The sequence below is a fragment of the Cygnus olor genome, chromosome 4 (genome assembly GCF_009769625.2).
Source record: "Cygnus olor isolate bCygOlo1 chromosome 4, bCygOlo1.pri.v2, whole genome shotgun sequence".
NCBI classification, from domain to species: Eukaryota; Metazoa; Chordata; class Aves; order Anseriformes; family Anatidae; genus Cygnus; species Cygnus olor.
Window position 1 is genome coordinate 75,941,614 of NC_049172.1, and position 13,062 is coordinate 75,954,675.

The following is a 13,062-nucleotide window of genomic DNA, read 5'->3' on the forward strand; positions in this document are numbered from 1 at the left end:
GTGAGATCTCGAAGGCGTATCAGATCTCAAAGGGCTGATAACAGACATAAATTTCTCCCCCTGCCTTCCATTTACGTTTTCAAGCGACCTGCCCCACCTCCAGAGCCCCAGCCCGTGTCCCCCTGCTCCCTGGTGGGGAAGCCCCAGCCCCAGGACCATCGCTGAAGCCCCACCAGCCCCACGTCTCCTCCCCACAGCCCCCAGCCAAGGCTGGAGCTGTTGGAGCACTCCCCTGGCGCCCCAGCACCAGCTTCCATCGAAGAAAAGGCAGGACGCAAGCAGCCCGTTAGGCAAACGCAAGTCCCTGAGCAGTATCGAGAGGGAAAATGGGGGAAAAAAAATGGTTAAAAGGTACAACAACCTCAAGCTACCACCCTGTAGAATAAAGCAAGCAGCAAAGAGAAGAAAGCCACCAAAGCGTGCCACGGAAACACTGCCATTCGTTTATTGAGCCCGGGTTCAAACCCCCAGCAGAAAGACGTATAAATACAAAGAAACCCCAGGCGTGCTCGCCGCGCTGCCTGCCAGCATCGAGGAGGGCTCTGCCCAGCGCGGCTTCCGCGGGGCGAGCCTCCGGGGATCAGCGCTGTGTAGGAAATGTTGGGGCTGGGCACCTCGCAGGAGGCTGCCGCTGCCCCTGCCAAGATTCGACTCTAATTAAACGAGGCCAGTGGTTGCCTGTGAACCCTCGAAGTGACCATCTGGTAAAGGGCCTGTTAATTAAGCTAGGAATCGTTTCCCATCCGCACGCTGGAGGAGAGCCCCAGCCGCGTCGGGACGCCGAAAGGGAGAGGGGGGTTCAGTGGTTGTGGGGCCTGCCTCGGCCCCGGCCCCGGCCGCCGGGAGGGGCGTCCACGGTGGAGCGGGGGTTCTTGATGGTCTCGTCGACGGACACGATGAGGCAGGCGGCCTCCGAGGCGGCCGTCAGCGCGTTGATGCGCACGACGGCCGGCTCCCACACGCAGGCCTCGAAGTTGTCGGCGATGTCCTCGTTGTTGACGTCCACGCCGTACCACATGCCTCCCTGGCAGGAGAGAGAAGGGGAGAAGCTCTGGTTACAGGGCGGAGCAGTTCAGGGATGATGTCCCGAGAAGCAAGGGCATGCAAACACTCGAGGAGATGAAGACTGGACCTTGCTGTACGAAGGGGGGGGGGAAATTTGAGGAGAACACGAGGAAAAAAGGCTCAGCTGTCAGCCAACAGTGGCAGCGAAGCCTCACAGGACAGGAAACTTGCTCCATTTCACAAAGAAGCTGTCGAACGCTTCACAACCGCCTTCCACCTCGCTGTCGTCTCATCCCCTCACCCACAGCCGCTCGTTTCAGAGCAGTCCCCCCAACACCGCAGTCATCTGCGGCGTGACACGCGACACAGGTGGTGCCACGGCGACACAACTGCTGCTAAAGGGCACGAGCAGCAAACCGAGACCTAACTGCCTGAATTAGGGCCTCACGTGCACACGCTCCGCAACATCTGAAGTGATCGCAAGTAATCGGGGACCTCCAGTCTGCAGCTCCCCTGGAAGACACACCGCGGAGCCAACTTTTCCACTAATTACTTTCACGTTTAATACAGAAGCCTCCCTCCTGACAAACGAGGCATTTTTAACAAGCAAATCAGAACTCCCAGCTCTAAAAAAAGTCACCCGGCAGCTGCGATCAAAGGGAAAACACATCACTTCCCTTCACAGCAACCTGCCGCAAGCCCACACTGCATCTGAAAACAAAACCCCAGCATTTCATCAAAGGGGACACGAGCCCAGCAGAAACGTGGAGGAATTACAGCGGCTCTGCCAAGGGCAGGCACCCACCTGCGCGTGCCTGGCTCGCAGCTTGTTCAGGATGTTGGTGGCATCGAAGCCCGCGTTGTCACAGAGCTGGCGGGGAATGATCTCAAGGGCTTTAGCGTAAGCTCCTATCAGCAGCTGCTGCTTGCCCGGAATGGTCCTGGAGTAGTCCCGGAGGTATTTGGAGAGCTCCATCTCTATCGCGCCACCGCCGGCAACCACCGAGTCGTTCTGGAAAAAGACAGGGAAAAGAGGTGACGCTCGCGCTCCTGTCCCGGGAATGGGGAGAGCAGGAAAGCCCCTCTCCCAGGAGCGTCCTGCGGCGGGGCAACGCAGGCACTGCAGTCCCAGGGGAAGCCCCCGGCCTGGGCCATCACACTTCAGAAACAGGTCGAGACCCTCAGGTGGCCCCTGCCGGCAGCTCCGTCCCGTGGTTGGGCGACGCTGTGCCAGCGAGGGCACGGCAGACCACGGCCTCCCTTGCGCCGCACAAGCGTCCCTCACTTTTGTAAAGCGTTCAGAACTGAAGGTATTTGCAGCAGCGCCTCGCAGCCGAGTTCTCCTACTAGCTATTTTTTCCCCTTCCCTGTCTGCTTCAGTAGAGAGATCAGGATGTTCTTTCTGAAGCCAGAACAGTTCCAAAAATGTTGACATGCTTCCTTCCACGGGCGCTCAGCCTCACAGGAAAAAAAAAAAAAAAACAAACCACCACACATCGACACATTATCATGCACAACCCAGAAACGCCTGCAGTCAGGGAACACGGGACCAGCAACCCTGCGAGCACGGCACAGTCCCCAACACCTCAGACCCCCCTCTCGGTGCCACCAGCCCACCTTCACACAAGGGGGCGGTCACCAACGCTTATCCCTCCGAGAAGTCACCGAGAGAGGGAGGAATGGGCTTGTAACAGATGAAATTCAGGCACAAAATCAACCTGGCTACTCACATCCACCGCAGACCTACCCAGCACACCCCAAAGACTGCTCCCTGTCAGGGTGAAGGTGCTGACAGAACACGCAGCAACCCAGCCAGGGCAATTTAGTTAAAAACTAAAGAGAAGACAAAGCCAGGCGTGCCTGGAAAGCAGCTGGCAGTGCTGCAGAGAAGACAGCAATCGAGTTAATCAGTCAGGCGCTGCTTGTCTGCACGCTCGGTCTACGGGCTGCGGCTCCCTGCTTCAGCAGAATTCCAGTAGGAGAGACCTCAGCCGGCGCAGGGGTGCGTGAGAGGGCTGCTGGAAGGCGTTACGGCTGTGCCAGGGCTGATCTCCAGCCCCAGGGCCTGTCCAAGCCAGCAGGGAGGCACCTCCGCGGGTCCCTACCTTGATGGCTCTCCGCACTATCATGATGGCATCGTGCAGGGACCGTTCCGTCTCCTCCATGAACTGCTCTGCGCCTCCTCGCAGGATTATCGTGCACGTCTTTGCCTTCGGGCAGCCTGTGAAGAAGTTATACCTGCCAAGGGCACAACACAGCAACGGTTGAGGCGACCAAAAGGCAGCGCCGCTCCTCAGCAGGCTCAGCAGCGACACAGCGCAGCACGAGGACAGAGCAGCTCTTTCCAAGCGAGATTCACGAGCGGAACGCCAGCTGACCCAGGGAAACCTGCTCTCTGCTGCTAAAGGCTTTGCACTAAGCCGGCGCTCTCATTTTCACTTGGCGGGAGCACAGCAGACGTTCGGAGACAGCCCCAAAAGAGGATTTCTCCTCTAGCAACAGGAAGAACCCCACCGCGCGGTACCCAGCTTCATTTACACCGCGTGAAGCGGCGCCGCGGGACACCAGACGATGCCGCCACCAGGCCCGGAAGGCGCTGCTTTTAAGTTTGAATGAAATACCACCAGGCCTTCTACGCTGCACCAGGGAAAAGATCGTTAAAAAGCATGTAAGAGAGGTAAGGTAAGACTTGAATGAGAGTTGACTGCTGCTCCTCAGCCTCACACAAAGAAGTAACGATGCAGTCTTGCTTTCAGCATCGCCTAGAGAGACGCTCACACCTGCTAACACTCACACCCTAACTTTTCCAGCGAATATCGGAGTGTTTGCACAGGACTCCAGGCTCGCAGCCGGCACGTTTACCTATCTCCTCCGATCTGAGTCTCCTCGAAGAGCTCGCATCGGCCCAGCACGTCGTCTGACAGGGCATTCACGCTGGTCTGAATGGAACCGCCGCAGGCCTGCAGGGGAGGAAGATAAGCGTGGCGTTACCAGCACTGACAAACAAGACAAATTCGCCCAGCAGGCTACTGCTCTTCTGCGACAGCCCAGCCTTTTAGCTGATGCAGAACCACGCCGCGGGTCAGATTCAGGCAAAAAAAATAATCTACTTCCCCCCCATCTCGAGTATCTAGGCAGGCCACCAGCAACAGAAGCGACCCTCGACAGCAAAATGAGATTACGCTTCTTTTAAGTGCTGACTCACGGGCTCTGGAGTCCAGCAGCAACACAAAGGCAGCTCAGAGAAACCCACTCGCAGCAGAACGGGCAAGAAGTAGGGAAAAGAAACTTCTACCAACGCAGCGTGCAGAACCTAATATGGGGTAACACCAGGGAAACTAAAAAGCAGCGAAGCTGCAGCCAGTTTGTGGTCGGTCACTCCACCAAGGAACAGCTTACTCAGGATGCTACAACTTCACGCAACGACCGTTTCCTCAAAGAAACCACGTGATTTTTGTTTCAAATCTGCACGTTCAGTCGCTGACTGCGCCCTGTTTTGGGGATGGCATGACCAGCCTGGCACCATTCGAGCTGAATTTCAAGTCTTTACCCCAAGAGCAAGGCAGCTCACCATCATAGTTCTCTTGAGATCTTCCTCCGGGACACGGCCAGCACAAAACATGTCTCTGTCCGCGAAGTACTGAGTAGCCACGTCACCGATAGGAAGCTTGGACAGGACGACTTTGGCTCCCGACTTGTGGATTTTGTCTAGCTTGTCGTACAAGATGTTCCATTCGGCATCCACGATGGCCTGGTAGTCCTGGCAGGGAGGGGAGAAACGGCCAGCACTGGCGTTACAGAGGATTAAACGCACCCCACTGCGCCCGGGCTCTTCTAAAGGAAAGGCAGCACTGACACTGCTCCGCGTGGCCGCGGCAGCCGACGGCTTCCCGAGACTCAGAGGCCGTTTTGGGTCACTCCATCTTACGACGGAGAAGCACGTTTGTTAAAATGCTGCCGGCAGCAGAGCCGAGTAGAAAAAGGGGCTGCGTGACCCGGGAAAAAGGTAGCAACAGCTTGAGGGAGGGAACACAGGAAGGAGGAAGGGATTGTACTGATGTCAGAGGTGTTTACAGAGCCGTGCACAGACACCGGGGCGAAGGAATTCGGCGTTCTCTCAGAAAGGAAAAAGACAGGGAGAAACCCCGTGCTTTAGCAGCGTGCCCGTGCTTGACAAGCCTTACACACGAGCCCGCCGCGTTCCAGCTCAGTGAAGCACGGCCACAGGCAGCTAGGAGAGCTGCTGACAGCACGCAGCAACGCCACACGCAGCCGCTGAACGCGACGGGAAGTCGCATTGGCCAAGGCAGCGAGGAGAACCTCAAGGAAACAATTACCGACATCACAGCGGGGCCAAGACCCAAAAAGCAAAGCCCGCGGAGTTTTAGACACCGCGGCCATGCAGGAGCCAAGCACACGCAGCACTTTCCAACGGGGTCACCCTCTGACACCTCGTTTCTTAAGGTTACGTCCACAAGACGGAAAGAGATCCACTGCCTGAACTGCTACCTCGTTGGCTTAAATACACGCGTTTTTTCCCACATTTCGAGTGCCGCTTAATGAAGACTTCCCTGGGAGGCCACTCGTTAGGCATAAAAAAGTCACCACCCAGCTGCCGGCTGTAACTGAGAGCAGAAACACGCCCTAAAGCCTCTGTAACTCAAGGTCTGTTACACTTCCCGCAGCGCAGCAGGGACTCTCAGGGGGGACAGATGCAGTCAGAGCGCCCAGCTCCCTGACATTTGCTCCCAGCTGGCAGGCACGAGGAAGGAGAGGCTCCCCTTTCAGCTCTTACCTCCACCGTGTTCACTCTGACTTCAGCGTTGTCCTTCTCCGCTTTGAGCTCCAGCTCCACGTTCAGCAAGGCGATCTTGGGAGACTGGTACTTCTTGGGCTGCATTTCAAACCCGGCGTACGAAAACGTCTTCTTAAAGGCAACTCCGGCCACCAGCTGCGAGTCCTTGAGGAGAGGGAATTTTGTTAGGCTCAGCCTCCCAAGGTTTTCTCAGCGGGGTTAACAACTCCCACGGGAGACTCCCTGCTTCTCAGTCCTCATTTACAAAGCGCTCACCAACAGCTGCCTCCTTTGATTAACCCACTTTTAAAGCAAATAAGCGGCAAATATTTTCTTCCCTCTGTTCACAGAACCAGCTTCTGTCATTTCCTTCCTATCCCTCAAGACGCTGCAGCCGAAGACGCTATACACAATCTTAAGATCAAGGGATGGAGCAATCTGTTCTCCCTCTGATGTCTTTCCCATTTCTGCCCTTTGAAGACAGATACTTCTCATCCACAGCCCCACACCTTTTTTTCCCCCCCCCCCCCCGGTTTGCTTCTACAAGCTCCACCACCATCCCTACGACTGCTCCTCAGCAGGACTACCCTGCCCAACACTGCCCCCTTCAGCGAACTTCTCGACTTCGTGGCTAGGAGAGAAATCGGCACCTCAATCTCCTGCCCCACGGGCATCAAACCTCACTGCGCACTCAGCTCTGCCCAGGGAGCATCCGTCCTTTCACCCTCCTCAGCCAGGGAAAGCCCAGATTTTCTGTGCTAGCTGACAGGGCAGGGCGACCAGGATCCAAAACAAGCCAGCCCCAAAAAGCAGCGCGCTAAGTTATCTGCCCCAGCCACAGACACGCCTCCGAGGAGCCTGAGAGGAGAATACAAGGGCAAAACTGAGACTCCCCCCTGCCCAGGGGGCCGATTTCTGCAAGCCCCAGAATACCGCTAGGCCCAGACACAGGGAGAACAGATGCTGAAACATTCCTAATTCACTAAATCAGGTGTCCGGGCAAGATAATGGGGTAACGGTAACGACTCCTCTCAATGAAAACGCTCGTGAGAAGCTTTTACAGACAGTAACAGCCACAGAATAACGATTCAGAGACTGTGGCAGGCTTTCCCCTCCAGCAGGGGCGGGCCAAGCAGCAGGCCAAACTTCAAAGGGGCTGCAGCCACTGTCCCCTACCCCTCAAGACAGGTTCCAAGAGCACCTACTTCCAGAGCACCTCCTTGCACCTTCTTTATCCCAATCATTTTGAGCTGCAGCAAGTCGTCTAACATCATGACAGCATCCACCACCATCTTGGAAAAAAAGTCCTTGCTCTGGGAGATCAGCTTGGAGCTCAGGGCTGTGGCTGCGCACTTCTCCAGCAGGCTTCTCTGCTCGCTGCAGGGGAGGAAAAGACAAAGCCTTGCTGCTGATTCCTTTCACGAAACCCCAAAACCGCGTGTATGACAGACCCGCACGAGGAGGCAAGGATCAGCTCCTGGCCACGGACGGGGAAAGCAGGGCACGTGGAAGCCGAAACAGACTTGTAACGCCTGAACATCAGACCCGTACCAATGGGGCTGGTTGGCTTTTAGATACCACACGCCTGACCAGAACAGGGGGGCTCGGGCACCCTCATCTTCATCCAAAGGCGGTGTGAAGTTTGGGACAACTTTAGAGGGATTTAGGTTCTCCGAGCGTTCCCTCGGGTAACACAAGTCGTGGCAGAGCGGGTGATGGAAGGGACACCAGGGAAACAGGAGAGCAGAAAGAGCAAGAATTGTTCTGGCGTATTTAACAGGGCCACACAGCTCAACGTGAAGTTCTACTCGAGGTGCTCGGAAGGTCTAATCACATAGACGAGAGCATAAAATGCAGGGAGAAAATCATCTCTAGCATTATCACCTCATTTCAGTAATTATTTCATTAATGTTCTTAGCCATTTCCCTTCAGGTACTCGGCAGCTAAGGACGGATTTGGTTTTAAGGGAAGCACCGAGCATTCAACGCTGCCGGCGATTGCACCAAACGCTGCAAGTCTCCGCTGTCACTCGACAGAAGAAACGAGGCCGCTTATTTTGGTACCTAGCCTCCTCCAAGCGCTCAGGAAAACGCTGCCCCACTTCGCTGCAGCCGCAACCCAAGTGCGAGCACGGCCCCTTCCCTGGGGGAGCAGGAAATCCCAAGAGCCCAAGAAAAACCCCGGTGGGGGGCCCCAGCTGCTCATCCCGACCTCAAGAGCTCAGCCAGAGCCCCAGCAGGAGGCAGAAACGCCTCGCAGCCACCAAGCGAAGCCCAGCTACACAACCAGGCCATCCACGAGGGAGATCTTACTCTTTATCTTCCTTCTTCACGGAAACAGCGATGTCTTTGATCTTGTTCACAGCCTGCCAAAACACAAGCCAACAGCTGGGTTAACGACTCGTGCCTGTGAGCTGAGCAGATCTCCAACTTCCCTTTGTATTTGACGCCGTCTTTGATTCCCTCCCCCAACATAACCGAAGTTTCAAGCACTTCACTATTCCAACCCTTCCGGTAGAGCTGCTGTAAGAAATCCAGCAAGTTTAAGAGAAAGGGGAGAGGCTCAAAGCTGCGCTGCTGCTTTCAGCGGAGATCTGGGAAACCCCCCCCACACACACACCAGACAACCAGCAGCAGCACGGACAGCTAAGAACGTTTATACACAACCTCACCCCACGCTCTGAGCAGAACTCCCAGATCCCACCCGCTGTACTATTTCCTGTTTTAATTACCAGAAGCTTAATGCGCTCGTTAAGAGGCTTCTTCCTTTTCAACCCATAAAAATAACGACTTTGAAAAACTCCGGTGGGATTTCGAACCGTTATCTCTGCGCATTTAAGAGCCTCCCAACCCAGTTCTCCAATCCACCAAGGCATTACAACCAAGGGAGTTAACCCCCAGAGAAGATTCAGCCTGACTGATTTGCTCCGCGAGACGTAAGGTGTACAAGGAGCAGCAGAGACCAGGGAGCGAATTTTCCCGCTTATTCGTTCTTCCTTGGAGGAAAAAACAAAGAAGGGAACAGCGCCCCAGAGGCACGGGCTGGCAATAACAGCTGGGTGATACCGCAGAACAGCTGACGCTTGCAGCAGGACACCAGGAGATCGCTACTGTCACCCCCACTCGGCTTCACCGCTGGCTCTGGCCCGGAAGAACGGTTTTATTTTATCCTCCTCCTCCCCTGGCACAGGCTGCGCCCCCCCCAGACGCTCTGGCAGAGCACGCGGCGCCGCCTCACCAGCTGCGTCGCCGTGCGGAAGGCACGGATGATGATCTGAGGATGGAGGCCTTCCTCCACGTAGGGCTTCACCTGCTTCAGGAACTCGGCAGCGAGCAGAGTGACGGACGTGGTGCCATCGCCGACCTGCGCGGACAGGGAAGGTTTTGTGTCACCGCCCGCAGAGCTGCCGGGGTAACGGCTTCAAAACCACACGCAAGGGTTTCCTGAGGAGCGCAGGTGGCGCAACCTTCTCTGCTCACGCATCCGCAGCTGGATTCTTTGGTTATTGGGAACCACTGGGTTCAGACTCCGTCCCGTTTGAGGGCGCGGTGACATCTCCCACTTCCCACTTCCCCGTGCTCATCAGATGGGAACTCGGCGCTTTGAAATTCCCAACCCCCTTCCCACCTCCGGCGGAAACAGCACACGGGATTGCAAAGTTACCACGGGAACAAAAGCGGCAGTAAAGAAGCCAAGCTAAACGTCAGCACTGCGTGATCGATCCCCCCCCAGCGCACACCGGTGCCAGCAGGAGCAAGCCCGCTGCTGCCTTTCGTGCCTCCGCACACAGCCAGGCCGCCCTCCTACCTCGGCATCCTGAGACTTGGCGATGTCCACCAACGTCTTCGCGGCCGGGTGGACAACGTCCAGGAGCTTCAGGATGGTGGCGCCGTCGTTCGAGATGGTGGCTTTGCCTGCAACGGATTTAGACGAGGAAATCAAGCTCGGCTGCCCCAAACACAGCCCTCAGCACCACAAAAGGGACGCGTCAGCGTGCTGGGGAGCTTTGCAGACCTCAAGGGACTTGAATACAAGAGTAACACCAACCGGCCAGCCCCGCTGGGCTCCACCACTGTGAATTTCGTCGAGTTGAAACCACCACAGGCTGTAACCCCAAACTTCCGTTTAAAATTATTTATTTTCAGCCGAACTACTGCATTGTTTTTTCTCTTCCGTGTGACCTGCAATGCGGTCACCGCGATATTTTAACGCAGCCAGACACGGAGCTGTAAGCTGGCTGACACGGACGGCACGACAGAGGGGGAGAGCCCAGCACGGCCGCTGCACGGAGCGTCAGCAGGAAAAATCCCACATTGACAGTGTCCTTTTAGCCCAGTTCTGGCGCAAATTAAGTGTAGCTTGTCAAAGTGCAGAACAAGTCTCCGCATCAGTTAAGGGAGGGGCTTTAAATTCATCTCCCTCTACTTCTGAATAGTCTTCTTCAAGTTAAAAAAAAAACAAAAAACAAAAACTTATACTCTAGTCTGATACTCACCTAAAGAAAGAGGCTAGAACGCACATTATCCATAGAGTAATTTTAAAATTTAAATTCAATTTAAATAATATTGAAGTTTCAAGTGGCATTTTTAAATGCAATTATCATAGTTTGCGTTTGTAAAAAATATTAAAAGAGTTCTAAGACCTTACAGTAACAGGGATTAAAAAAACCCACTTTTAGTGGCTCGAAGCAAGTCTTTTCAGAGGGGTGAGTCTCATCCCTCATCACACAAAAAATAAGCCCAGTAACATTCGCTGACCCCACGCTCGCTCAGCCAAACCAAGAGCTGAGTAACCCCACGCAAATTATGAGCCTCGTTATAAAAACGACGGGATGGGGGGCAGAGAGCGAGAGAGAGAGTCAGGGATACCCGAGGATCACGCTCAGGACACCCAGCTCCTCCTTCCCGCCACGGATGTGCGTCGAGTCACCCTAACCTTGGATCTCAGCAGCCTCCCAACGAAAGCAGAGCCGCCTGAACCCCGGGGCAGCAGGCAGGTGGGACACCTGCGACAGCTGGGGCCAGAACCAAGGCGTTGAACCGAGCCCTGAGCCAGGGGCTGCCCCTCTGCCTTGGGAGCCGAGATCAGTACGGGGCAGGGAAGTTGAATCCCGTACAAACGCTTACGTTGGTTTAACAGACGTGAAGGTGCGAACTGAATCGCGTTACAGAACGCCCGTCAGCGGCAAGAGGCGCCTGGCTGAGGAGGGCTGCTTACCCCGGTCATCCACGATGAGCTTGTCCATGCCCCGCGGCCCCAGCGTGGTGCGCACGGCCTCGGCGATCACCTGGCAGGCATTGATGTTGCTGACGAGCTGGGGGATCCCCTGCGAGGTGTCGGTGCCCTCCTTCAGCAGGATAACCGGTGTCGGCTGGAGGAGAACACACGGCAGGGCTGGTACCCCGATCTGAGTGGTCTGCGTTCAGCCCAGAGCTGCCTCTGGCGCAGCCCAGCACGATCCCACCGCACGAGGCCAAGGCCAAAACCTACAGACCCCTCAAACCCCTCTGCCCAGAGGGCACCAGTCACACCGCTTTTGACCCCACTGCTCCAAAGCGGGGCTCCAAGCCCTTCCGCGGGATAACTGGAATTCACCCAGATGCCTCCAGCACGCACCCTCCCTGGGAGCAGCCTGTAACTGTCCACAAGACTTCTGGGCTTCCCTCCCTGCAGCGCAGCTCCCTGAGGTTGATTTTGATGCCAGATTGGAGAGGACAGCACATGCAGTAATCGCTAAGCCGGCAGGATGTTCGGCACAACAGAATCACAGAATAATTAAGGCTGGAAAAGCCCTCCGAGCTCATCTGGTCCAACCACCCCCTACCACCACCGCTGTCACCCACCGAACCACGTCCCCAAGCACCACGTCCAACCTCTCCTTGAACACCCCCAGGGACGGTGACGCCACCACCTCCCTGTCACCCCATCCCTGCACCTGACCGCTCTTTCTGAGCAGAAATGTCTCCTCATTGCCCACCTCAACCTCCCCTGGCACAACCTGAGGCCATTCCCTCTGGTCCTATCACTGGTTACCTGTGAGAAGAGGCCGACCCCCAGCTCCCCACACCTCCCTTTCAGGCAGTTGCAGAGAGCAATGAGGTCTCCCCTGAGCCTCCCCTTCCCCAGACCAAACTCCCCCAGTTCCCTCAGCCGCTCCTCACAGGACTTGTGCTCCAGCTTCATAGCCCTTCTCTGGGCAGGCTCCAGGGCCTCGATGTCCTTCTGGTACTAACGGCCCTTTCCCTGCCACATCTCAAGCCACAGCCCATGCGACCCCAAGGAGAACAACTGGAGAATAATGCGTTCAGAGAGGACGCGGCAGACGAACGCAAACTAAGTGACCACACCTGCCTGATGCCAAACAGGGAGAGAGGTCTCAGAAATACAGGCAGGGCCTAGAGGGCATCAAAGCCCCCAGCAGGCTCCTCTCCGTGCTCCACGAACCCATTGCCAGGTTTCACAAAGGGAACCAGACGTGCCGGGCAGGCACGGCCCCAAGTCCAGCCACAGCCCCAGTTTGTTACCCCCAGCTTTAACCAGGCCGAGAGCAGAACCACAGGACAACCACCGCGCTGAAGAGCGACACGACCACCGCCGAGGGCCTGGTGACGAGCCGAGGGCTGGGAGTGCCACAGCCAGCCCCGTCCTCGAAGCCCCACGCGAAGGGAACCGCACGGCGCCCTCCCGCACCCCCCGGGGGACGGATCCCAACGGGGGAGCAAACCCCGCACCCCCCGTCCCCGGACTACAACTCCCGGCAGGCCCCGCGGCCGCCCCCCAAGCCCGGGCCTAGCCCCCCGCCCGCCGCCCGGCCCCCGCGGGCCCGGCCGCGCCGCCATCAGCGGGCCCAAAGCGCGGCGGAACCCGCCGCATCCCCGCCTGCGATGGCCCCCGGAGGGCGGCGGAGGCCGGGCGGGGCGGCAGCGGGGCGGATGGCGGCGGATGGAGACGGATGGCGCTCACCATCATCCCGGCGGCGCTCCTCGCGGCGGCTCCCGGCTGCGGCAGGCCCCGCGCCCACAATGCCCCGCGCGTTGCTAGGCAACCACTTCCGGCCGCGCTCGGTGGTGCGGGGAGGCCAGAGCGGGCTCCGCCGGGGGCGCCCTTCTGTCCCCCGATGACCATAGAGAGGCAGCGACGGGAAGAAGGCTCACTATTTTGCAGGGGGCGCGGCCTGCGACGAGCAGCGCAGGCGGGTGGCTCTTTATTTGGCAGGCCCGCCGGAGGACCGAGGCGGCCGGCACTGACAACGCCCCCCTCGG

At 57.2% G+C, this 13,062-nt stretch overlaps 1 protein-coding gene across 1 annotated transcript; it reads right to left on the reverse strand.

Annotated features, from left to right (window-relative positions):
• Nucleotides 1-420: 420 nt before the first annotated feature.
• CCT7 (chaperonin containing TCP1 subunit 7) lies at nucleotides 421-12,925 on the reverse strand. Its single transcript, XM_040554716.1, has 12 exons — nucleotides 12,764-12,925; nucleotides 11,018-11,171; nucleotides 9,608-9,714; nucleotides 9,038-9,163; nucleotides 8,113-8,165; nucleotides 7,006-7,177; nucleotides 5,801-5,965; nucleotides 4,577-4,765; nucleotides 3,868-3,965; nucleotides 3,111-3,243; nucleotides 1,811-2,017; nucleotides 421-1,024 (listed from the first exon to the last, which is right to left on the reverse strand). Exons 1-12 carry the CDS (start codon nucleotides 12,923-12,925, stop codon nucleotides 800-802), a joined length of 1,791 nt encoding a protein of 596 aa, XP_040410650.1. The 3' UTR covers nucleotides 421-799.
• Between the last annotated feature and the right edge of the window lie 137 nt (nucleotides 12,926-13,062).

Excerpts from the sequence above, each read along its gene's own strand:
- CCT7 (XM_040554716.1), bottom strand. The coding sequence starts at position 12,925 with ATGGTCATCGGGGGACAGAAGGGCGCCCCCGGCGGAGCCCGCTCTGGC. Across the intron at positions 9,164-9,607 it reads CCAAGTCTCAGGATGCCGAG|GTCGGCGATGGCACCACGTC; the intron begins GTAGGAGGGCGG and ends CTGTCCGCGCAG. Across the intron at positions 5,966-7,005 it reads TGCAAGGAGGTGCTCTGGAA|GACTCGCAGCTGGTGGCCGG; the intron begins GTAGGTGCTCTT and ends CCTCTCCTCAAG.